The sequence below is a fragment of the Impatiens glandulifera genome, chromosome 6, assembly GCF_907164915.1.
Source record: "Impatiens glandulifera chromosome 6, dImpGla2.1, whole genome shotgun sequence".
NCBI lineage: Eukaryota > Viridiplantae > Streptophyta > Magnoliopsida > Ericales > Balsaminaceae > Impatiens > Impatiens glandulifera.
The window spans coordinates 55572746-55597096 of NC_061867.1; the positions used below are offsets into that span (position 1 = coordinate 55572746).

General features: G+C 31.3%; 3 protein-coding genes across 3 annotated transcripts; 1 reads left to right on the forward strand and 2 right to left on the reverse strand.

Annotated features, from left to right (window-relative positions):
- Positions 1 to 4723: 4723 nt before the first annotated feature.
- On the forward strand, positions 4724 to 10384 carry LOC124942058 (probable sodium/metabolite cotransporter BASS1, chloroplastic). The gene is made up of 7 exons (XM_047482468.1): positions 4724 to 5169; positions 6480 to 6620; positions 7397 to 7552; positions 8324 to 8445; positions 8547 to 8702; positions 9457 to 9517; positions 9797 to 10384. The coding sequence occupies exons 1-7, from the start codon at positions 4768 to 4770 to the stop codon at positions 9977 to 9979; spliced, it is 1221 nt and encodes a 406-aa protein (XP_047338424.1). The 5' UTR covers positions 4724 to 4767; the 3' UTR covers positions 9980 to 10384.
- Positions 10385 to 11269: 885 nt separating this feature from the next.
- On the reverse strand, positions 11270 to 14401 carry LOC124941981 (uncharacterized protein At5g49945-like). Its single transcript, XM_047482379.1, has 3 exons — positions 13278 to 14401; positions 12320 to 12523; positions 11270 to 11754 (listed from the first exon to the last, which is right to left on the reverse strand). The coding sequence occupies exons 1-3, from the start codon at positions 14352 to 14354 to the stop codon at positions 11524 to 11526; spliced, it is 1512 nt and encodes a 503-aa protein (XP_047338335.1). The 5' UTR covers positions 14355 to 14401; the 3' UTR covers positions 11270 to 11523.
- Positions 14402 to 15924: 1523 nt separating this feature from the next.
- Positions 15925 to 24332, reverse strand: LOC124941142 (ATP phosphoribosyltransferase 2, chloroplastic-like). Its single transcript, XM_047481407.1, has 10 exons — positions 23968 to 24332; positions 23829 to 23888; positions 22433 to 22546; positions 21578 to 21643; positions 21371 to 21478; positions 21174 to 21257; positions 20083 to 20298; positions 19911 to 19991; positions 19698 to 19817; positions 15925 to 16277 (listed from the first exon to the last, which is right to left on the reverse strand). Exons 1-10 carry the CDS (start codon positions 24208 to 24210, stop codon positions 16182 to 16184), a joined length of 1188 nt encoding a protein of 395 aa, XP_047337363.1. The 5' UTR covers positions 24211 to 24332; the 3' UTR covers positions 15925 to 16181.
- Positions 24333 to 24351: the final 19 nt, after the last annotated feature.

A 24351-nucleotide genomic window follows, 5' to 3' on the forward strand; every position in this document is an offset into this window, starting at 1 on the left:
TTACTTAAACAAACAAAAAATTATGTTTTATATTTAATTGTGTTCGGTATTTATGATAAATTTTACAATATATTAGACTCTGTTTATTTCGAAAAAAACAATCATTTTTTAGTGAAATAAAATAAAATGTATATATTTAATAATATTATCGTTTACTTATATTTTGATTTAATTTTCAAAAATTATATTTTTATAATTGAATTAACATCAAATATCTTTTTGAAAAGAAAATACATTGGTTAAGTTTGAAACAAAGTAGATATCTTGAAAGTTCAATCTAGGTTCGAAGAAGGAAATAAATTTACTAAAATAAGTTGATTAATTGATAACCTCATATGAACCGAAAATTTTATAATGAATTGAATCTAATTAGATAATAATTAAAACATAAATATTTATAATTTATTACTCATTATTTATTTCCTTATAATTATTATATATTTTTTTTTAGTTTATAAATATTATTTCAGTATTTTGGTAAATATCGACATAATGAAATTTTGAAAAACTCATATATTTACCTTAAGAATAATTTCGGTATTGGTATCATGCTTTACATTTTTTCGGTATACCAAAAAATCGATACTTCCGATATTTTACGGTACGATATTTTCGATATACCAATAATATCGATAATTTTCACTCCTTAACTGTGACCTTTAAATTTTTACTTTTAAAATAAATTAACCAACACCATTTTTAATAAGTAAAAGTATTGAAATTTGATAAAGTAGATTCTGATTTATCTTAAAAATAGTAGATTTGTAAGATCCAATTTGTTTTTAAAAATTTTTTACAAATAAATTGTCGGCAATAGTTATCGTCCCAATTCCGATAAAAAAATAGTCAAATAAAAAAAATGAATAAAATGTAAAGGAATGGAAAAAATAGCTTGACATGAAGCAAAAAATTTAATGGAAGAGATGATCATTCAAATAGTAATAAAATCTATTTTTATTGCACATTAATTTCAGTTATAATTTAATGACAACACTATACTAGTAATTTTGGGTTAACCTAATTCATTGGTCCTTAATAAGATCAAAACAAACATAATTGTCGTGTTGATCTAAACATGTGTCATTTTATTAGTGATAAATTTAGGATTTGAATAATAATGTAATTTTAATTCTCATATACTAAATATAAGAAATTTTATAACATCGAGCACCTATAAGTTTATTAACTTGACGAAGATTAGATTCATAAATTCATCGCATCCTTTAGTGTGATGAGTTTGAAGGCCAACCATGAATTATTACGAATGAATCAAATGAAAATAATATAAGATCTAACTATTATGCCCTTAAAACTATAAATAACCCTATCAATTATTGGTATAGGTCAATGTTCTGGTATAAATGAGGTCATCCTGAAGTTAAATTTCATTTACAAAAAATGTGACATGATTCTACGATCACCTTCCTAGCTTCTATTTGATAATTTTAGTTTTGTTTTACTTTTGGCGTTTATAATTTATTTTAACAATTATAACAAATTATTCATGGTTGAATTTGTTGAAAAATCCATAATGTGCAATATTATAACGGGATGAGTTTCATTTCACAGTGTGTCTTACCTTCATCGTAATCTTATAAATCACAATTATAATTAGTTACCGCTTACCTACAAATCCATGGTCACGTAATAATAACGTCGATAAAAGTTCAATTCCTAAAAAGGTCAAGAACCAAACTCGACACAATATAGTCATTTGTCGCAGGAGAAGAGACCCCAAAAATAAATAAATTATTTACATTCAGAAAACATCATTACAAGCTAAAAAAGACGGCATTTTATTATCACGTTGATGTGACACTAAAAAATGTCGTTATTTTTTTTGGAAAAAGAATGTTGTTAATTAATAATTACAACTGTCAATTCGTTCTAGTTAAATTATAATTGTGATTAGGGGTGAATTGGTATGATATAATTTCTTTTATACATACCTTATATTTAACGAAAGTTTTTAAAAAAAATCATACATTTATCATTAACTTAATTTCGTATACCTTAATTTTTAAGGTATCTGTAATATACATTTATACCTAAAAATTATATTACTTAAAAAAAAATAAAATTGTGTTTCATATTTAATTGTGCTTTCTCTTTGTCTATGAGATGAACTTGACAACATATTAGACTTCGTTTATTAAAAAAAAAAAAAATTATATTGAAATAAAATAGAATGCATAGGGATCGCATATATTAAATAATATTACAATATAATTATATTTTAATTTAATTTTCAAAATTTATGTTTTTATAATTGAAATAACATCGAATTTGTTTGAAAAAATGTTAAGTTTAGAGAAATAAAATAGCTATCTTTAGCTTTAAATATGTTAGAAGATGGAAATAAATTTCCTAAATTTAGATAATTCATTAACGATCATTTGATCATATTAAATGAATCTAATTTCTGAAATGAAAATATAAGTATTTATAATTTTATTAATCATTATTTATTTCTTTATAATTATTATATATATTTATTTTAATTTATAAATATTATTTTGGTATTTTATTAGAAGGAGTTGAACTCTAGATGGATTCACACGTTGCTTCTTCTTTTATATTTATTTACCCGCTTTTTATTTTAGGAAACCTATATAGATATACCGAAATTTTAAAAATCTCATATATTTATCTTACGAATAATTTTGGTATTTATATCATACTTTACATTTTTTTGGTATTTTGCGGTACAGTATTTTGATATTTTGCAGTACAATATTTTTTATATTTGCGATATAATATTTTTGATATACCGATAATATCAATAATTTTTAAACTTTTAACTGTGATTCGTGGTAGTTATAATAATTTATTTGTATGATTTATATTTTGAGAAACTTTCTAAATAAATAAATAAAATCATTTTTTCATAATGAGTTTTATTTATTTTACTTTCAATTCAAACTACGAGAAAACATTAAAAATAAAAATAAAAAGTCATTAAACATGAAAATAAGAATAAATATAAACATATTATTCATCATATTATTGAGCTCGTAGATTCTCAAAACAACCGATTAACTTTCCGATCGACTCTGCCGATATTTTAGAACAAATCTCAAAAAAATCATAATAATCGAGATAAAATATTTCCGAACGACTACGATGGTTCAATCAGATCGAGATGATATATTTCTTTTATTTTTATTTGATTATTTTAAATTTGAAGATAATTTTGTTAAATTAAAAAAAAAGCTTATTTGTTTGGTTGGATACTTTAAAAAAAACAAAATAATAACTAAATATTATTTTTTCTCTTATCAATCAAATCATTAATTCATTAATTAAAATATTAAAATTCTCTATATTTTAATATATATATATATATATTATTTTATCATTATATTATATGTTAATACATTTTAAGTCTTTTTACGATTATAAAAAAACAAAATACCCACCTTCTCAAAAATGACCGCCCACGTAGCCCACATTCTCAAAATTACCGCCCACGTAACATATTTTTTAATATAAGTTTATTCTAATGAACTCAAAGTAAGTTTATTCTAATAAACTGAACAAGCTCTTAGTAATATTTTTTTTTAGTATTTATGCAAAGTTTACATTTTTAATTTGAATTTATAATTTAAGTGATAAGAATCTTATAGACTCAAAATTTTAGTTAAATTGGCATTGAAAACTTAAAGTGAGATCATAATTGTGAGGGCCTCTTAAATTAAAAAAAGTATGAGTATAAATACAACTTTAATTACTATAATTAAATTGTTTTTATTGAATTATTGGTTTTTATTTTATCTTAAATTCAATATATCACTTAAACTATCTAATTAATCTATTTATCTTACTTATTTTTATATTATTAGTTTTAAAAAGTAATGCTATGGATAATTTGGTCCTATATTTTTTTAATTTTTTTTTAATTGAATCAAACATGAAGTTTTAGGGAAAAACGTAAAAGGAACCCAAAACTCCTTCTACGACCGATCAATTTTAAAAAAAAATGATAGGAAGAGAGAATTTGGAAGAGATGATAAGAAAATGAATGACGCCGCAATATGAAAAAATAAAATAATTTTTATCTTCTCTCTTTTCTCGTATTTTTTCATTTTTTAAAGTGTTGTCACGTGACTTTATTTAGGGGTGACAATTTAGGTCAGTTTAAGGTGGACGGGTTTGAGTTGGCAAGTTAACGATCTGAACAATACTAACTTATCTGACATGTTTAGTAATTTTAGTCAAAATCTATAACTTGGATCTGTCATGTTTATTTGTGATTATCCTGACCTGATTTACCCAACTCAACTCGAACTAAACCTAATGTAATTAATTCACATCTTTGTTTCAAATTAAAATAATATTAACACGAAACAAAAATTAAGTTAAATCACAAATTCACTAATAAAAAAATTTACAAAAGAAAATGAGTGAGTTATAAAAGAAACTTGTAAACAGGTTATCGGGTCTACTTTGAATCATTTAAGGTCGACCCGACTTTGACATGGTTAAACATGTCGATCTGATTTTAACCAAAAAAAAAAAAAATTTACATTACCCTAACTTGAATTTTTCGTGTTCGGTATCAATAGTATTTTCGGGTCCAAAATTGTGAGCCCTAATTCTATCTCTTCCCCTCAATGCTATCTTAACTTTTTTTTTTTTGTTTTTTTCAAGATTAAATAAAAATAACTGAATTTTAACTAATTTCAAGACTTAATTTTTGTTATTTGGCTTGATAACAAGAGAGAAATGTTAGAAATCTGAGCTCCAAATCACGAACTTCTTTTAGTCATGGCGCCTCTTTCTCTCTTCTTAAGCAGTTCCTTCATTTCATCTCCTCAAAGCCGACAAATTCTCAGAATCAACCCCATCAAAATCAAACCCACAATCTCTCTTGCCCTGAGACCACAAAATCTGCCGACAATCAAATCTATTCACAAGAATTCCAATGACCCACCACCCGTTTCTGTAACACCAAAATGGGAGTCAGTGTTGTCTACTGCTGCGAGCCTTTACCCTATTTATGTGACCGGCGGGGCCATTGTTGCTTGTCTAAAGCCTTCAACCTTCTCTTGGTTCGTGCAGAGAGGGCCAATTTCATATACTCTGTCACTAGGGTTCATTATGCTTGTAATGGGTCTTACATTGGAGCTTAATGATTTGCTAAATCTATTCATGAAAAGGCCTATTTCGGTGAGTCTAAGAAACTATTTACATTGTCCTTTGAATGGGTATTGCATTATTGTTAATATTTTTGTAGGATTTGTAGAAAATTGAAGATCTTTAACAATGTAGTTGATGTTACAGTTTGGGAGTAGAACTGCACTAATCTTGTACTGTTTTGATATAAATCTGAATTAACCATATTCAATTAGGAGCTAAAATTAAATGCCCAATGCTGAAAATTAAGTGATGAACCCTAAACCAAATGAAAATTACTTAATTGGTATGCATTTGTTAAAATGTGAAATTAATGTCGAAAAGGTATTTACAGACTATTTTACCCTTTTAGTGATCATAATCTATTTAATTTTCAAGGGTTAAAGTTGTCTTTTCAATGATCATACTATATTATTGAGTTAAGTGCTTATTGAATTAAATTAGGTATTCTAAACTTAGATATGAATGGAAGTGCATAACACTTATTATGAGGTGGATATTATGGAAATAACGAAATAAGAGAATTTTTCAAGGTACGAGTTTTGGGGCCGGTAGAATTAAAGATTTTCTTCTTCAAACTTTCCCATCAATCAAGAAGAATGGGATGTGCACTGGATGAGACTATAACTTTTTTGTATTCTTGTTAATTGTTTCGTTCACCTTTTTTTTTCTTTTTTTCTGCCAACTGTTTAGGAATGTTTCTTGCGTTTCAATTTTAATTTCAATAAAAGATTGACATTTAAAAAAAATAACACTTATCAAATGGACTTATTTCAAATAAGCACTTATTATTCTGATAAGTTGTGTTATCAAACACTTAATCATAATCTGGTACAGTTCTCATTAAAAGCACCAGATTAAAGTCAGATTAAGAAGGTGGGTTACCTTGCTAGCCTCATCCAGGGATAGACTCAACATAAAAAGAAAATTGGAAAGACTCCAAACAGCCCAACAATGAGTCTTTTCGAAAACAATGTTTTTAGACTTTTAGTAAATCTGTAGGTAGAGAATGATGAATGAGTTGACAAGTCTCTTCAAGAAGCAAGGCATTGCTATTGTTATTAAATCTTCTTGAAGAGCCGTAGTTACTTTGTCATCAAAGATGATGTTTGTTATTACTTATTAGCTTTATTTTCTTTTGCAAGTATAATTGTAGAATAGTCTTTGAAAGTGATATGAATGAAAAAAATACAACTTTTTTCCAATTGTTTGAGTTTTATCTGTTTAATGAGGAATTTTCCCATTGTGCATCTTGCTCTTAATATGTTTTGTGGTACTGTAATTCGTATACGTTAACTATATTAATTAATAAAGTTCATGGAGTTTTTATTTAATATTTGCAGATACTATTTGGATGTCTTGCTCAATATACTATTATGCCAGCTAGTGCAGCAATCCTTAGCAAATTGTTGCATCTATCTCCGGCTGCATCTGTTGGCTTGATATTGCTTGGTTGTTGTCCAGGCGGGACTGCATCTAATGTGGTAAGAATGATTCTGGTTTCCATGTTTTGTTCTTATCTGACTAAAGCAATCGTTTAGAAGTTCAATACGCTTAATTCAAAACCCATTCAAACATATTTTATGGGTATGAGTGCAACATGCTTTCAAAATTGATTTTTTAATTTCTTTTTGTTTATGGCATTGTTTAGAATATACATATGGTTTCTCATAGTCCATTTGGAAACTATGTTTACTTTTTCTTCTTTTTTGTAAAGAAAAATCTTGAGTTGTATCTTAATCCCATTATGTAGTTAAATGAGATCACAACTTCATTTGATAAGCTGTAGCTGGATTATGAAACATATTGTAACAGCTAGAAGAGGATGGGAAAACAAAATACAAGAAGAGATGAGAAAGGAATGGCCTAAACCGTTAGATGAGAAGCTTGGAGAACCTCCATAGCTGAATATGAAATAGATGAGATATTAGAGTTTTCCTTCATCTACAAATTTGAACTTATCCCTAATTCTCCACCCTGCTTACATATCTTGAGTCTATACTAATTACATAAAATGGTCCATGGCCTTATGGAATATAACATGTGACACATATATAGTTCGGGTTTGTAGAAAACTTGTAGTTGGATCACAAGCTAGATTTTGGTTTGATGAAAAATGAAAATTGAATACCAAGAGGGCCCATTGTGTATACACAAATAATCTTGAAATAACTAATTGAAAAATATTTTTCCCAATTTGAGCATGAAAGGATAATACAAAATAAGTTATTCATTTGAGTTATTTGAAATAGTTTTACAGGTGACTTTAATTGCTCAAGGAGATGTTCCCTTATCTATTGTAATGACAGTTTGCACAACACTTGGAGCAGTGCTTGTTACTCCCCTTTTGACTAAAGTCTTGGCTGGAACTTATGTTCCTGTTGATGCAGCAAAACTCTCAATCAGTACCCTGCAGGTGAACTTTGATTTATTTTTATTAAATTGTTGCTTGAAATCTTAAAGTACCCTCTCAGTGGAAAGAAAACAAGGGTAAGGCTTCTTACTTAAGGACCTTGCCTGAATCCCACCTAAAAGTTGGTATCTCTCAACTATGTCCGACTAGAAATTGGGATACGCCTAAAAAGGGCGTTGTAGTAGGATATATAATTGCTTTTTCGAAAGGTCTCAACAAATTATTGTGGAAAAATATCTACTTTGTCAAAGGGCTTGTTTTATATAGGGTTATTTGAAAAAAGAAAGATTATTTTAAAACAATCTTGTATGTTGAAATTTGGATTATTTTGGTTTGGATCAATGACTACAATAACCTTAGTATTTGAGTTTTTATAATGTTATAATGAATAAAAATAAGGGTATTTTAGTATTTTAATTATGATTTGATAGAAGAATTGCTGGGTTGATAGATTGTTGGTCCAAATAACCCACGTCAAATAAATCCAGGTTAATAGACGGTTGGATAGATGACGAGAGGTGTTTGAATGTGGTGCAGTTTTTGTTGTTTTGGCCAGTCACACCTTTATACTAAATGGTATATGGATTTGTATTGTATCTCAATAACCATTGGCATTTCTCATTGAGACTCAGATCATCCTGATACAAACTGTTTCCATTTAAAGCCGAATTGTAGGATTCTCATGTAATAGATATTCTCCTTTTCGATTATCTTTATTTCTTATTGTTTTTGTGTTTTTTGGCTAAGAGATTAAATATCTTTTATTCACTGCAGATAGTTGTGGCTCCAATTCTGTTGGGTTCTTGCTTACAAAAAATATTTCCTTCTTCTGTCAAATTAATCACACCCTTTTCTCCTCTATTGGCTGTGCTGTTCTCAGTCCTCCTTGCTTGCAGGTTTCGTGACAACACATTGAACTTTGTCTTTGATTTTGAAATTGATTGGCAGAAAACTAATTTACTCGTTTGTTTATATATTTTCTTCTTTCTCTTTTTAGTGTTTTCTCAGAAAATGTTGGTCTCCTAAAATCTTCGTTTGCATCACTGCCTTCTGGAATGAGTCCTCTTCTCTATGCTAAAGAAATTCTGTCTGGTGAAATTGGGGCTATAATGTTCTCTGTGCTGTTGCTGCATTTTGTGGGGTTCCTTGTTGGGTGAGTAATATTAACAGCATAATTTATCCATGTGATAGTATCATTCCTTCTGTTAAACTTTTAATCAGTATATCATTTGGAAACACTGTTTAAGCCGAATTTCTCATCTGGATGTAGATTCGGATCATATTTTGTTTGGATATATGACCCCATTTGGAAACTAAATTTAGTCAAAGAATGGTTAAAAAAATTATTGGTTGTTTCTCATCTAAATCCAATTAGAGAAACACAAATTATAAGTGTTTCCAAATGGGTGTATATGAACTTTGTTCCTACGAGATCTAGAGACACCTAAAAAATAGTTGTTGATGATAGAATTGTCGGATTGGGCTTGGTGAACACTAAGAAATCATGAAAAATCATGGTTATTGGGCGGTTGAATTATTGGTGAGAGGCGTTTGAAAGTGGCGGAGCTTCTTAGCCAGCAGCCACACCTTTTATACAAACATTTCAGGATCCAAAAATTCATCGGTCATTACTTATCAAGGATTCAAGATCCAGATACACAAGTGTTTTCAAATAGGCCCAATGAATGCCCCTTATCTTCTCTTTGAGTAACTTTGTCAAAACAGAAACTTAAAGGCTGAATGCTTAAGAGACCAGAAGGTCTCGGGTTTGATTTCAAATGGGGCCCATGCTAGTTCTCCTTAATTAAAAAAAAAAAAACTAAAAAACTTAAAGGCTGAATACTTCTTTTTTTTTCTTGTTGATTTCCTTCTTCACATATTATAATAGGTTGTATATTTCTGTGCAGGTATTTATCGGCAGCTATCTCAGGTTTTAAAGAGCCACAAAGGCGATCAATATCAATTGAGGTAATATCTTGTCAAATGATGACTCTTTCTGTCTGGTGATTATTAGCTTCTTTTGAAAGGCAATTATTAGCTTACTCGAGGTTCTAAGCTTCCTAGATATAGAGCGAAATTCAGACGTGATTATTCTCATATTTCTGTTGTTTGAAACACCCGCATTATATTTAGAAACAGATCACTTGATTATCTCATAATCTTACTTAATATTACAAAATATTTATGTTGGAAGAGGGCAGACTAAAAAAATCGATTTGACAATATTTTGTTTCTGTAATATAACAGGTGGGAATGCAGAACTCATCTTTGGGGGTGGTTTTGGCAACTTCCCATTTTGCGTCGCCAATGGTTGCATTACCAGCGGCCTTGTCTGCTGTAATCATGAATATAATGGGTAGCAGTTTGGGCTTCTTTTGGAGATATATCGATCCATCCAATCCTGACCGTCAATCAGCACCCCAAGAATAAGGGGCGATGATCATGATTTTGGCCCTTAATTTACTTTTCCACCACTAATTGGTATTGAAATCTATTGTTTTCATTAGTTTTATTTTATTTGATCCTACCATGTAGTTCCGATGGTAAGAGATTTGGACCCAGCGGTTTACATTAGTTGATTCACTTTCGGATTATTTGGGGAAAAAATCTGGTTTCATGAGAAGGTGGAATTTCATACGAGTTACTAATGCAATTTCATCCCTTTACTAATATTGTAGTTTAGTTTGTTTCTTAGAGCATCGTCTAGGGCACGCAAATTCTATTATGCTTGCTTTTTTACCTCCAACCCGGACACCATTTGTAAACGCAAAATTCGTTTTGATGTCCTCTTTCTTTCTGTCCACGTATATTTACGTGTTGACATTATTCATTTCCTCATTTTGGCCATTTTTTCAAAATGACCCTTAATCTATTTTTTTTTTTTTTTTTTTTTGTATAACTTTAGATATCTATAATGTAAATTAATCTTTTAATTTAGATTTTTTAGATAAAAAATTATAATATATTTTAAATGTATCATTAAATTGTATTATACTTGAAATTTTATATAATTTATTTTATATTTTATATTTTAATGTTATATTTTGTATCTTAAATTTTATAAATTATAATATTTTTTTTATTAATGCTTGTTTATTTAAATGTATTATTGAATTATTTTGTTGGGTATGAATTATTGATATATAATTAATTTTATTAAATGAATGAGAAAAAATTGAAATTAAATATATAAAGTTGATAAACATATAGATAATATTAATAAGGTTAAAAAGTTAAGGTAAGAAAAAAATATTTTAAGAATATTTTTTTAGTTTAAAAATGAGTTTTTGGATTGAAATAGTCTAAATGGTAGGTCGGGTTAAAGTTACTTCATCCATGCTTTCGATTTATGACCCTCAAAGTTGTGCTTAAGTTGAAATGAGTCATAATCTAAGACCTTATTTGATAAATATTTACCTTCATTTAATCAAAATAATTTTTTTTATTGTCATTATTCAAATCATCTTTAGATGTATCAAATTAAAAATAGCATAGTTTAAAGTTCGAAAATTTCTCATCAACACGAATTGAAACGAACTCGAGAGTAACATTTTCCGTACGAGCCATAGTTTCTTTTCCCATAAAGTCAGTATATTTAAATAAAAACTACATTAAACAAGCTTCTAATCAATAAATGTCGACAACAGGTAGAAGCAAACAATATTTTAAATTGCATTCAAACACCAAATTGCCAAACCAAACTATCTAAATATAATCTCGCAAAATAGAATGCACCAAATATATTATTATATATTAGATAATCTGATTTTCAATAGGTAACAATTAAACTAAATGTGTAAACAAGTTTGTCAATCTATGTTTGTTAAACAAAGATGTCCGATCTCATAAGACCAACCCCAACCGAATCATCAACTAGATGTGGTATTGAGGCTAAAGCCTCGCCAATATAGCAGCAAAAGACAACAATAACCGAATCAAAGCAAGCCAAACCAACCTTGAATGATGGACCATAATTAATGGGCACGAGTCATTTTCATTTTTGGCATGGCCTTCTTAAGCTGACGAGAACGATCTTTGGATTCTTTCCTGCGAATGGCCTCTGCACTTAGCTTGGCTTCCGCCTCTTCTAGAATCTTTCTTCGCTCTGCTTTCTTCTTCTGCAGATTTTCTTGCCTAGCGTTTTGGTAATCCTTGTATGCCTCTTGAGCAGCTTTCTGTCTTGTAGCTTCTGTCTTCGATCGGGCCTGTATTTTGTACAATTTCATAAAATTAAAAGTTAAATCATTTTGATTCACCACATTCTGGGAAAGAATTTGAATCTGTTTTTAAACGTGATCTCATTTAAATCAACACACCCAAATGAGATACTTGACAGAAAGAGTTTTCAAAGAAATTTATGGACGGTTTATCATCTAAAATCTGAATCTAGAGATAAATCTAAAAATGTTTTCAAATGAACCCTTGTCACGATCTCTGTCACTAGCAAGTTGGAAAATCGTCAAGTAAAATTGAAAGATTATATGGATCTTGATTAAATTATTTGTTAGATCATTGTATTTTTTGAGGAAAGAAATCCGTTTTGCTTGTTAAACTTTATACTATTAAGGTTCATTTTGCAGGCTCAATTTGCTTGTTGTTTCGGATCCGACCTATGTAGGCCCTAATAAAAAACTAAGGGATTCGTTTCGAGCCATTTTCAAAAGTTTATCAAGCAAATTGAGCATTTCATGAAACTGAGCAAGCAAAATGAACTTTATAACAAATATAGGATTTTCGGATTATAATCATGTAAAAAAGTTGAAAACCAACCTGTGAGCTGAGTTTGTATCGACCAATCAAATCGATGTAGTAAGGAACAAGGGCAACTAAACGAGACATTTCAGCCATTTGATTGATATCAGGAAGAGCAAACTTGAACACTAGAGCTTTCTTTTGCCCACCCGAGTGTTGATCAGAAAAATGCATTGATATGAAACCCTTTCCATATTTCTCAAACGCTTTCTCACCAAATACCTATAAATGTGAAAACATCATAGTGAAATATAAGAAATTGGTGAATTCACACAAACTATGTATTTCCCCCCATCTTGACATGTAATGACCTTTGATGGTATGTAGTTAAGCCCGACTATAGTTAATAGTTTGTTCCCTCCATTGCTACAATTGTTTTTATGTTTTAATTTTAGGAAGCTAACACTACCCCGGTTTGAACTTAAGGCATTCTTAACGGAAATCAAACATGAGACCTTTAATCTTTTAGATAAGATTCTTGTTACTTGAACTACCATAAAGAATTTCTTTTGCGAAAATTGTTAATTGGTAGAAAGTGACATTTATATTTTGAAAAATTAGGGTTTATTTTCTGACATTCTTCCTGGGAAAATAGAATTTGAGACATTTGATCTCTTAGGCAAGAACTTTTTCACTTGAGCTATCTTCATGAACTTGTATTGTCTAAACTAAATTCATTGTGATCTTCGGGTTTACCTTAGTTTGATTGGAAACAAAAGAAACAAGATTGAATCCTAGATCAATTTAGAAAAATGTACTAATATGTCTAACTTTTGTGTATAAAGTGTATAAACTACATTCAATGTGATCTTCGGGTTTACCTTAGTTTGATTGGAAACAAAAGAAACAAGATTGAATCCTAGATCAATGCAGAAAAATGTACTCTTTTGTGTATAAAGTGTATCTAAACAAAATCAAGCTAACAAGGTTTAAACCAACTTAATAAGGTAAACAATGAAAACGAAAACATCAATACCTGCTCAATAACAGCTTCAGTAATAAGATCTCCAGCCACTTCTTTAGACTCCGAAATAGCTGCAAAATCATCAGTCACCCATTTCCGATTACTTGGTGGTGTGATCAAATTGGCAAACCTCTGAAGATCCACCACCTCCTTATGCATCGTTTTAGCCACCTTCTTCTTCGCCAGAGCAAAAACAACCTGATCCATCGAATCATCATTCATATAAACCTCAAAGGTAATCTCATCCTTTGAACGGAACACTATATTGTACAGTCTCGATATAAGATCATGCCGACTCTGAAGCTCAATTGTAGCCAACAATCCCTGGCAGAACCTTCTACCACTTGCGTAGAACTTAAATACATTTTGTCCTTCTTTCAACAACAATGGTGTATCCTCACCTGCTCCAACTCCCAACAAACTAAAATTCTTCTCAAAAATCGAATCTCTCCCAGCAAACTTCGTCGCCCAAGACAATGCAATTTTCTCATTCTCTTTCTTACCAGTAAAATAATTGATTACGAATATAATCAAGAACAAAACGCAGACTATCTCAACTATAAATGATTGCGGAAACCTATAGTTACTCGATTTCAGAACATCTTTCGCATCTGTACCTGTACCTGTACTTGAATCATCAGTCTCAGAAACGACAACTTCTTCAGCTGATCTTGTACTCTGTTGCGTATGTTCTTCAGGAAGTCCCTCGAATTCATCTTCGTCCCAATAGAAATCAGATGAAGGTTTGGTGCGATGAGACTCATCCGACGGTTCCTGAATCGACTCAGTGGTGGTGGCATCTGGTGGACCGTGATCTGATTCAGGATCGGAGTGAGTAACAGTTGTAGTAGGAGGAGTTCGTCGGGGTAAATCAGTGAGTTGAAGCGATTCATCATTCAATCCGTCGTCGTCTTCTTCGGCGTCGAATCCTTCGAAGTGTGAATCGGCTGCGAGTGAAGATATAGAGATTTGATTGATTAAGAGAGAGATGATGGAAATTAGGGCTAAGGAATACCAAAATGTATCGCCTCGAGGTAGGAAAAAGGAGAGTGGTGAACACCAGAGAGATGAAGATCGACGTTTTGCCATGATTGAAGTGAGAAAGAGAGAGAGAGAGAAGTGAAAATGAACAAGGCAAAGTGTGATGTTTAGATGAAGAACTTGCTTATAATAATGGTAAAAGTATTGTTATATGATTGAAAACATTAATATAAAACTATGTTATTTAATTGAAATTGAATATATGATTGCAAGCATGAATAATAGAACTATGATATAAGTTTCAATAAGAAGTTTACAGATAAAACTATATTGAAACAGTTTGAAAACACATGAGTGAAGTTGAATTTAAAATACACAAATATTATTAAATTAATTAATATATATCTAATTAAAGTAGATAAATTGTTTTTGGGATCATATATAAATGTTAACCATTTTCTATACGGTAATTTATTTAATCGAATTTATATTTATTATTTTTTAAATATACTATAATATATAAAGTTAAAAAATAAGTATAAATATGTAGAAGTTAAAAAAATATATTTATTTTGCACACTTTCTAGATTTGACAAGAAAAAAAAATATATTTCTCTCTTCTATTTTTTTGAAGTAAGTATTATATACTGTGAGTGCTGCATAAATCATCTTTCTAAAAAAAATATTAAAACCACACTTGAAAACATAATTTCCTTGCATAATCATGTTTGAATATATAACAAATATGTTTTATAAATTTTACTTAAATTTATTTTATAAATAAATATTTTTTTAACTATAAAACTTATTAATTTACAAAAAAAAAAAAATAACAAAATAATAAAGGGTTCAATTATGATATAATATATTATAAATTTATTCAAATACAACTCAACACAACATCAAAAATAAATCACAAATATTTATTATCAAGTATCAATAAAAAAAATATATTTTAATTGCTTATTATTATTATTATTAAAATGTTAACTATGAACGAAAAATGAGTGTAATAGAGTTAGTACTCTTGATTCATTTGAAAAAAAATGTGATTGTTTTGTTATTTGTTTTTATTGATTCTTTAGTCACAATGGTTAGTAGTCCTTTTTATGTTCTAAGTTTAAATAATGATTAGTCTATGATAAATATTTTTAAAAAAATATATTAATTTTGATATTTCTAAAATTAGAAGGGTGTAACATGATTAATCCTCACGATTCAATAAGATAATAACAAATTTTCATCAGTTTGATCGGTAGTTAACTGGTACTATGTTCCTATTCCAACTCTTTCCCAATTTTACTCCGAACACTAAAAAACACAATTAAATATATAACTTTAGCAATATTATTTATTCTTTATATTTTATAGAGTTTTAAGTTTATTTCTTTATAATAATATAATTTTTAATATATTACTATATATATAATATTTTAAAAAAATATTTATATAAAATTATCAAAAAAAAATTACTTTTTTTTAAAGAATATTTTATAAAAGTGACCGCGAGAATTCTCCGAAATCGATGATAATAATAAAATCTCCGAAATAGAATAGATGGAAACAGTAAATACATTCCCACTCCGTCCAAAACATAAAATACAAATAACTCATTTTCAAAAAGTTAACTATTAAGAACTCTATAAAGAAAACTCTAGGCTTCCCATTCTAGGGTTTGAAAAAAAAAGGCTTCCCAATTCTTTTTATTTTTTAGGTAAAATTGTAGCCCTAAACTACAACCTTCATCCTCTTAAACCAAAACGTAATTCAAAGCAATACAACAATAGAGTGAGTCATTTGGTCTGCATTATGGTAAAAACAAAAACCTTACCCGATACATGAATCTACTTGCACAATAGAAACAAACATAAAATGAACGAAATTGCTCTTTGAGCTGAGTTTATATTTAAACCTGGTGGGAGATTTTCATCGGTTCTATAAGCCCAAATTTGTGAGAAGTTCACGCCATCTTGGTGTTTCCTCGTCAAATATGTAGGTCAAAGGTGAAACCAAAACTCCACTACCACCAATCTAGCATCATTTGAATTCAGGATACACATCATTGGTTGTTATAAAGGAAGGTAGCATTTTGACATGTTAAGACAGCCGATTCAAAAGTCGACACCATACATATATTAGGGTTGAGGACATGTTTTGTTATACATTTGATTTTTCTAGTTGATTTTTCATGTTCATCATGATCTAGAAAAATCTATGTTTATTATGTTTTTGCCAAAAATCATGTAAAAAATAATACATATACCAAATGAAGAAAAAAACTTAAACTATAATTTGGACCATGATTATAAAATAAATTTTATACCAAATGAGGCAACAAAAATCACACTAAAATCTAGGTCAAAATATTATGAATGATCATCCAGAATCTTATAGCAAAACGAAGAAAAATCACTTTTATTTTTTGTTGAAATTGAGTTGATGGGTCAGGCCCAAATTAAATAGGCTCAATTAACTAAAGTGTCAAAGGCTTAAGTTTGTTAAGTTTGTTAAGTTAGTTAGGACAAGTTGTTTATATATATATATGAGTAATTCACACAAGAATGTAAGAGATTTCAAAGGTGTGATTGATATATATGAAGAACGAGGTGTAACTGAAACGTTTAATTGTGATAGTGAAATCGAGTTCGTAACAGAGCTCGACGGAGACGTAGACCATCTTTTTGGGGTTGAACTCCGATATCAAATCTTGTGTTGTTTTATTGGTTTCTTGTTGTTATATTTCTTAAGTTCTTTGATTGATTAGGAGGGAAATTCCCTAATCAGCTGGTGGTTAAAACAGTCTGGTGGTTTTAAAACCATAAACAGCAGGGACGTTGTATTCAATGAAGAGGAGTTTGTGTGTCTCTCTCAGAATCAATCTAATCAAGGTGACTTGGGTAAAAGCGAGCAGGGGACTGGTCAAGTGGAGATTAATGCAGGGGATCATGGTCAGGTGGAGCCATTGATTTCAGATCAAAACACTGAAATGGTTGCTGATAATCAGGAGGAATTTACTGGTACAGATGTTGAACCTGTTGTGGCACAAGACGAGGAAATTACAGCTCAGTCGGAAGCTAGTTATCAACTCGCAAGGGACAGGGAAAGGAGGCAACCAAAACCCATCCAGAGGTATGGGTTCTCAGCTTATACCGATATGTTGGCATATGCGTTTATGACAGCAGTTGAGTTAGACAAAACTGAGCCGGAAGATTTCAAAGAGGCTTTGAGTTCTAGTGATAGATCCAAGTGGATGAAAGCTATGAAGGAAGAAATGAATTCACTTTATAAGAATTCAACTTGGGAGATTGTTCCAAGGCCTGTCAAACAATCTGTAATCAAGTGCAGGTGGATCTATAAGATCAAGTAAGGTATTTCGATTCAAGAGGGGGTCAAGTACAAAGCAAGATTAGTTGCTAAAGGGTTCTCTCAAAAGGAAGGAGTGGACTATAATGAGATCTTCTCACCAGTTGTTAAGTACAAAACCATTCGGATAATGCTCTCGCTGGTAACTCAGTTCGATCTTGAGTTAGAACAGATGGATGTTAAGACTGCGTTTCTTCATGGAAATTTAGAGGAAACCATCTACATGGAGCAGCCAGAAGGTTTCAAAGTTCAGCAAGAGAAGAACATGGTGTGTTTGCTTAGGAAGTCGTTGTATGGACTCAAACAATCACCAAGGCAGTGGTACTTACGGTTTGATGCGTTTATTACTCAACAAGGCTTTATGAGGAGTAGTTATGATACTTGTTTATACTTTAGAGGGAAAAATATATTTGAAGCTGATTATCTTCTGCTATATGTAGATGATATGCTACTAATCAGCAAAGAAGCTTCAAGTGTGAAGAAGTTGAAAATTGTTCTAAGTTCCGAGTTCGATATGAAGGATTTAGGCAAAGCTGCTAAGATTCTTGGGATAAGGATTAAGAGAGACAGGAAGAATGGTGTAATGACTCTCAGCCAGCAAGGCTATCTCGAGAAGGTGATTGACAAGTTCGAAATTCGAGGAGCCAAGCCAGCAAAGTTGCCGATCACGAATCAGTATCTGATGTCGTCTGTGAACTCGGCAAAAACCAGGTCAGATCAGACTTACATGGAAAAGATTCCGTATTCAAGTGCAGTTGGGTCTGTGATGTACTCAATGGTCTGTACCAGGCCAGACTTGGCACATGCGATTAGTGTCTTGAGCAGGTTTATGGCGAGTCCAGGCCGTGAACATTGGCTCGCAATGAAGTGGTTACTAAGATACATAGCCTCGACTACTAATGTGGGGATATGTTACAAGAAAAGAAGTGGAGCAGAGGTTAGTGTAATTGGTTACGTGGACTCAGACTATGCAGGAGATAAAGACTCAAGGAAATCAACTTCGGCTTTCTATTTTTTGGTGAACGGTAACTGTATCAGTTGGAAGAGCCAGTTGCAATCAGTAGTGGCCTTATCAACAACAGAAGCCGAATATATCGCAGCAACTGAAGCTGTAAAGGAAGCAATGTGGATTCAGGGTCTGCTGCAAGAATTGAAGGTATTCGAAGGACCTGCGACGGTGTTCACAGATAGCCAAAGTGCACTACACTTGTGCAAGAATCCCGTGTTCCATGACAGAACAAAACACGTGGATATCAAGCACCATTTCATTCGAGAGAAGATAGCACAAGGGGTGGTTTCAATCAACAAGGTTGGAACAGAAGATAACCCGGCTGATGTTGGAACCAAGGTACTACCTCTAAGTAAATTCAGACATTGTTTGGATTTGCTTAGAGTTCAAGAGATTTAGTGCAATGAAGGCTTCGAGCAATGAAGTGATGAACATATTCGATTTCACTAGAACAAGAGAGGACCCTTCAACTCAAGGTGGAGATTGTTGAAATTGAGTTGATGGGTCAGGCCCAAATTAAATAGGCCCAATTAACTAAAGTGTCAAAAGCTTAAGTTTGTTAAGTTAGTTAGGACAAGTTGTTTATATATATATAAGTAATTCACACAAGAATGTAAGAGATTTCAAAGGTGTGATTGATATATATGAAGAACGAGGTGTAACTGAAACGTTTAATTGTGATAGTGGAATCGAGTTCGTAACAGAGCTCGACGGAGACGTAGACCATCTTTTTGGGGTTGAACTCCGATATCAAATCTTGTGTTGTTTTATTGGTTTCTTGCTGTTATATTTCTTAAGTCTTTGATTGATTAGGAGGAAAATTCCCTACAATTTTCAATATTAGCGATTTTTTTATTATGACAAAACATTAGTTTCCAAATAGGCTAATGTGTTCTATTATTTTTCATATATGACAATTACTGATAATCAGTTTGATTATGAGGGTCTATAACTTTTCTCAAATTATCTAAAGTATCATCCTATTCCTCATTGTCTAATCAATAACTCTGTTAGATTTGATTTCCATTACTCTGCTTCTATAATTGATTCATTACAAAGAAATAGAAAAAAGATCTTACCGCTCTAAGCTGCTGAACAGATTGGTAAAGAGATTTCTTTGGCACGCAAATGACTATAGCATAGTAATCAGCTGATACTTTCCCGTTACGCTTGCAGAACACTGGGCTTATAGTAGGCCCCTACAAATAAATAAAAAAATGTATGTCAAAACAAATCTGAGTTCCCAAGATTGCTTTGTTGTTTATACTTTATGGACAGAATTGAAAATCAACCTGCAAGCCAGATAATGAAGTTTGACTCAATATTCGTTCAGCTACCTCCTCTGCACTACTTCCTCTCATGTTGGCAACAACCTGCAATGTAAATTGTATAAAAGATTTGGAAATAATGAAATAAATAGTTTTTTGATTCATGACAAGTAAATAAATAGACATATATACAGACAGTGAATTGTCCTTCAGCCTTCAGATGAGCCTCAAGCCTTTCTAGAATCTCATGGACAGCATCCAATACACCTTTCCTTTGGACCAGTGATTTCCTACTAGCAACAAGGACAGCCTGACTTTGCACAATAATTCCTCCTTCAATTTCTTTGAGATCATTTTCCCTTAGTGTAGTACCACTACTCACAAGGTCCACTATAGCATCAGCAATCCCCATCTAAAATAACGCATAATATTAGCTTAATCACATGCATGAATATGACTAGAGCTCACACGCATACTTGCCAAGTTAAACTTATAGGAAAAGGTCAAACTTTAAGAAAAAAGAAAGAAAGAACAGGTTTATTCAAATCTTCTTAAGACAGAAAGATTGTGATTCTAGTAATCAAAGCTTAATCAGATGCATGAATATAACTAAAGCTCACCTTCATACTTGCCAAGTTAAACTTATAGGATTAAATAAACATTTACTGCTTTGAGCTAAACTATTAGGGCTTTGAAGAACATTCCAGAAATCAAAAGAGCGGAACAAATGAAAGTATTCATAGCATTAAAACTACTAGCAGACAATAGCCATTTTTAATATCAGAAGATATAGGTATATGATAAACCAGTTCACTTCACAATTCTTACAATATAGTCATTATTGGTGAAATGTATAAGTCAATAAATTATCAGAGAAAAAAGAGTAAATGTTAAAGGATGCTAAATCCAAACAATCCAGTTATTTTTCCAGACAATAAAAGATTTTGTAAAGAAGAAACAAGTACAAAATGACCACGGTAATGAGCATGTTTGCTATCACGTTTTATAACCCGGATCATGATCCAAGAAAATAAAAAATAAAACATTGTTTGCCAAAAAATCACATTAATGATGTAGAAAATAATCTTGATCGTGACTTTTATTCCAAATGAAACAAAAAATTACACTATGATTTGGATGATCGTGATTGAGAAAACAATCGTATACTAAAGGAAGATAAAATCAATTTCAATTTTATGTTTGGCGATTTCCAATAAGATCGTGATTGTGCACACTAAAAATTGTTTTGATCATTTATATAAAAAAAAGTAAATAAGAAATTCTCACCGCGGGAGCTGCCTCCAGCGCTCCATCAGCAGTTGAAAAGGTCACATGCTTCAATCCACTTTCCTTCAAAAATTTTGGCCCCATCTGCCCAATAAGGTGGAACAGACAATTAAGTCCAGGAACCTCGTAAAAAATTTAAGGAAAATAGAACAGGACCAAATTTAATGAGAAATAAGATTAAACTATCTAAGTCATACATAAGTGAAACCTGTGGCAACTCTCAGAGGCTTCTCAGCAGTCCACTGGGGCATTTCTGCCAACTCTTTCAATGAATTTATGTTCTCAAAAATACCATACTTGGGAATCTACACAAAGAAAGCTGTATCATGAATTCTACTCAATAAGTAATGGGGTAATAAGTGTAAGAACTAAGAACTGATTAACTAAAGAAAATAAAAACTTACTGCTAATGATAATCGGCAGTCTCCATAATCAAGGGCATCATGAACAAGAATTAGATCTTCATTTTCCTACAAGAACTTCCATGGTTACAACTTACACACAAAAGTGCAGATGTCACGTGTTAACTGTAATATGTTTTCAGTTATCTTAATTAAGTTTAGTCAAATTTTTCGTTAACATTATCCTTGTAAGCCTATAAAATCAAGTCTCATATAGAAGAGTCTCTATTTCTCATATTCTTCTGCATGATGATGGTATCACAGCCATAAGTTTTTGATCAAGGGTAACCTTCTTGTGCCCATGCCAAACCTTATTTCTCCATGCTAGAATTTGTCTTATTCATTATCATTTATCCTTATAAGTCTATAAATAGGAATCATTCTCTAAAATTAAATATAAAAAACCCTCTCTGATTTTCTCATATTCTTCTATAATAGCCAATTCAAAATATACATTCACCATTCACCAACCTCAAATGGGTATCTTTTTTTAATCTTAAACACTCATTTCTTACTGGCCACGTTTAGAGCTAGGATAGTATTGTTTCATATTTATTTTTCTCAGAAAAAACATGGGGATATAGATGTAAAGAACTTCTTGAATTTTCCAGCCAAACTAAGATTATCCAAATTGGGCTATATGAAAAGTTTCTGCTACAGAGAACTCTGCCTGACAGGGGATACATATAACACTCTAGCCATGTAAATCCCAAAACATTATGGTCTAATTCATTCTTCTAAAGCTTCCTAAATATAAGGCCAATTCTGTCTACCACAAACATCTCTTAGTAGCATTTAGCTGTTAACATGATATACGATTAATTTTTTTATAATAAAAACAGCTACTTTCTTTTTTACCTGTCCATATTCATAAACTGTATCCAGGCCCACTACACCAAGGTCTAGATCCCCTGAAACCAACTTGCGAACTATATCCTTGGGCCGCTGAAACCAAACTTCCATGTTGGCTAGCTGCAATCAATAGAAAATAAGTGTCCATTTTGTGTTGACAAGCCATATAAACTGCAGTAGATCCTAGAACACTCAAATGTCAAATAAAACCGTACAAGCAAGTGTAGTAATATATATATATACAACAATAACAATTCCCTATGTTGTGCAGGACTCCATGTCAGTATTTCTATGGTGCATTTGCACAACCAGACTAGGACATGAAAGCCATGCCCAATAGTCCACATTCATACATAACGAGGAGAGCCAAGTCTGCACTTACTTTGAACATGTGATAAACAATGAAAAATCCTGAATTAAAGTACAAAATGTGAGATAATTGTTGTACATGTGAATTTTAAACCAATATGTTCACAACAAGCGTAGCAACTTGCACCATCATTTACAGTTCAAAAGCACTATAAAATCTACAGCTCAGTGTCACTGATACAAGTTATTCACATGATAACATGAAATATTTTTGGCATTTAAATAGGATAGTGAACAACATAAACATAATTTCATAGAGAAAGGAAAAACAAGTTACAGTTTAGCATATACATTTAGGAGGAAAACTTATGCCCATGAAACTCCTTTATTATGTCCCAACTGCATACAACCACAGCTTATTTACTCAATTACAGACATAAACCTATTGCAATTCAAAAACACTTCACATCAATTCTATGACCATTGCTTGGATGTAAGTCATGAACCCTGTTTCCACCAGGATATAGCTCTATTTTCCACATTGAACTAATATATCAACAGTAACAAGCCAAAACAATGTCAATTGGAAGTTATAAAGAAACAAAAAAGGTTAATTAGTCATAGCCCTGTGATCTTTTATCTAAACCAGATTGTTCGACTCTAACATGGTAAATCCATAAGATATAAGGAAGATTCAACAAATGATGAATTCAAGTATCTTCTACTCTTTAGAACTTTAAATGACGTATAAGTAACTACTTGGAGATAGCTTCTGAAAATTTTATGCGAAACTGGGACAAATAGTATCTCAATACACATAAGTAGATAGATATCACAAAAAGGTGGCATCACTAAAAACTAAAGCAATGCTTAGAGACTGAATCTCTTAATTAATGCCCTAACTTTTAAGTACTTACAAGCCACATTTTCTATAACAACTTTCAAACTCGTGATCCAACAATGCAAAGTATTTAATCAAATTAGCTTATATGTACATGCTTTTCAATGTCAACGATTCTCCTTCCCTCCATTCTTTCATTTGAATTTGAATAGCTACAAGCCTACAACATTGTTCAATAAACGGAGATTGTACCTGAGGAATCTGTGCAACGTACTGCCGAGGATTCACTTGCCTAACAGATAATTGACAGTCCTATTCACAATTTCAGCATAATACATTAGAACAACATACGAGGTTGATTCAAATTGTCAAATGTCAACTATATATATACCTTGAGGAGATCGAGAGTATCCGAAGCCATTCGTCCTTTACTAGGCAAACCGAGTCGAATTTCATTTCTCTCAGGAATTCTCAGATCTGCGCTTCCATTCAACAATGTGACAGGAGACGCTAGAGCAGAGGAAGAAACAGTGAATTTGACTGAAATTCGTGAAGATTGATTATATTTAGAAGCGAAATCGGAGGTTGAGGAATGGTATGGAGATTGTTTGAGGAAGGGATTAACGACTGACATGGCTGGACTGGAGTTGGTATTTCTCTGGTAAGTTGGCAACTGCTCTGGTCAGGTGCGGTTGTTGAAAGGAGGAGGAAAAATGAAAAAGTGAATCGAGGACTGAGAGTGATGGTAGATATAGACAGATACTCGTTGGTTCGT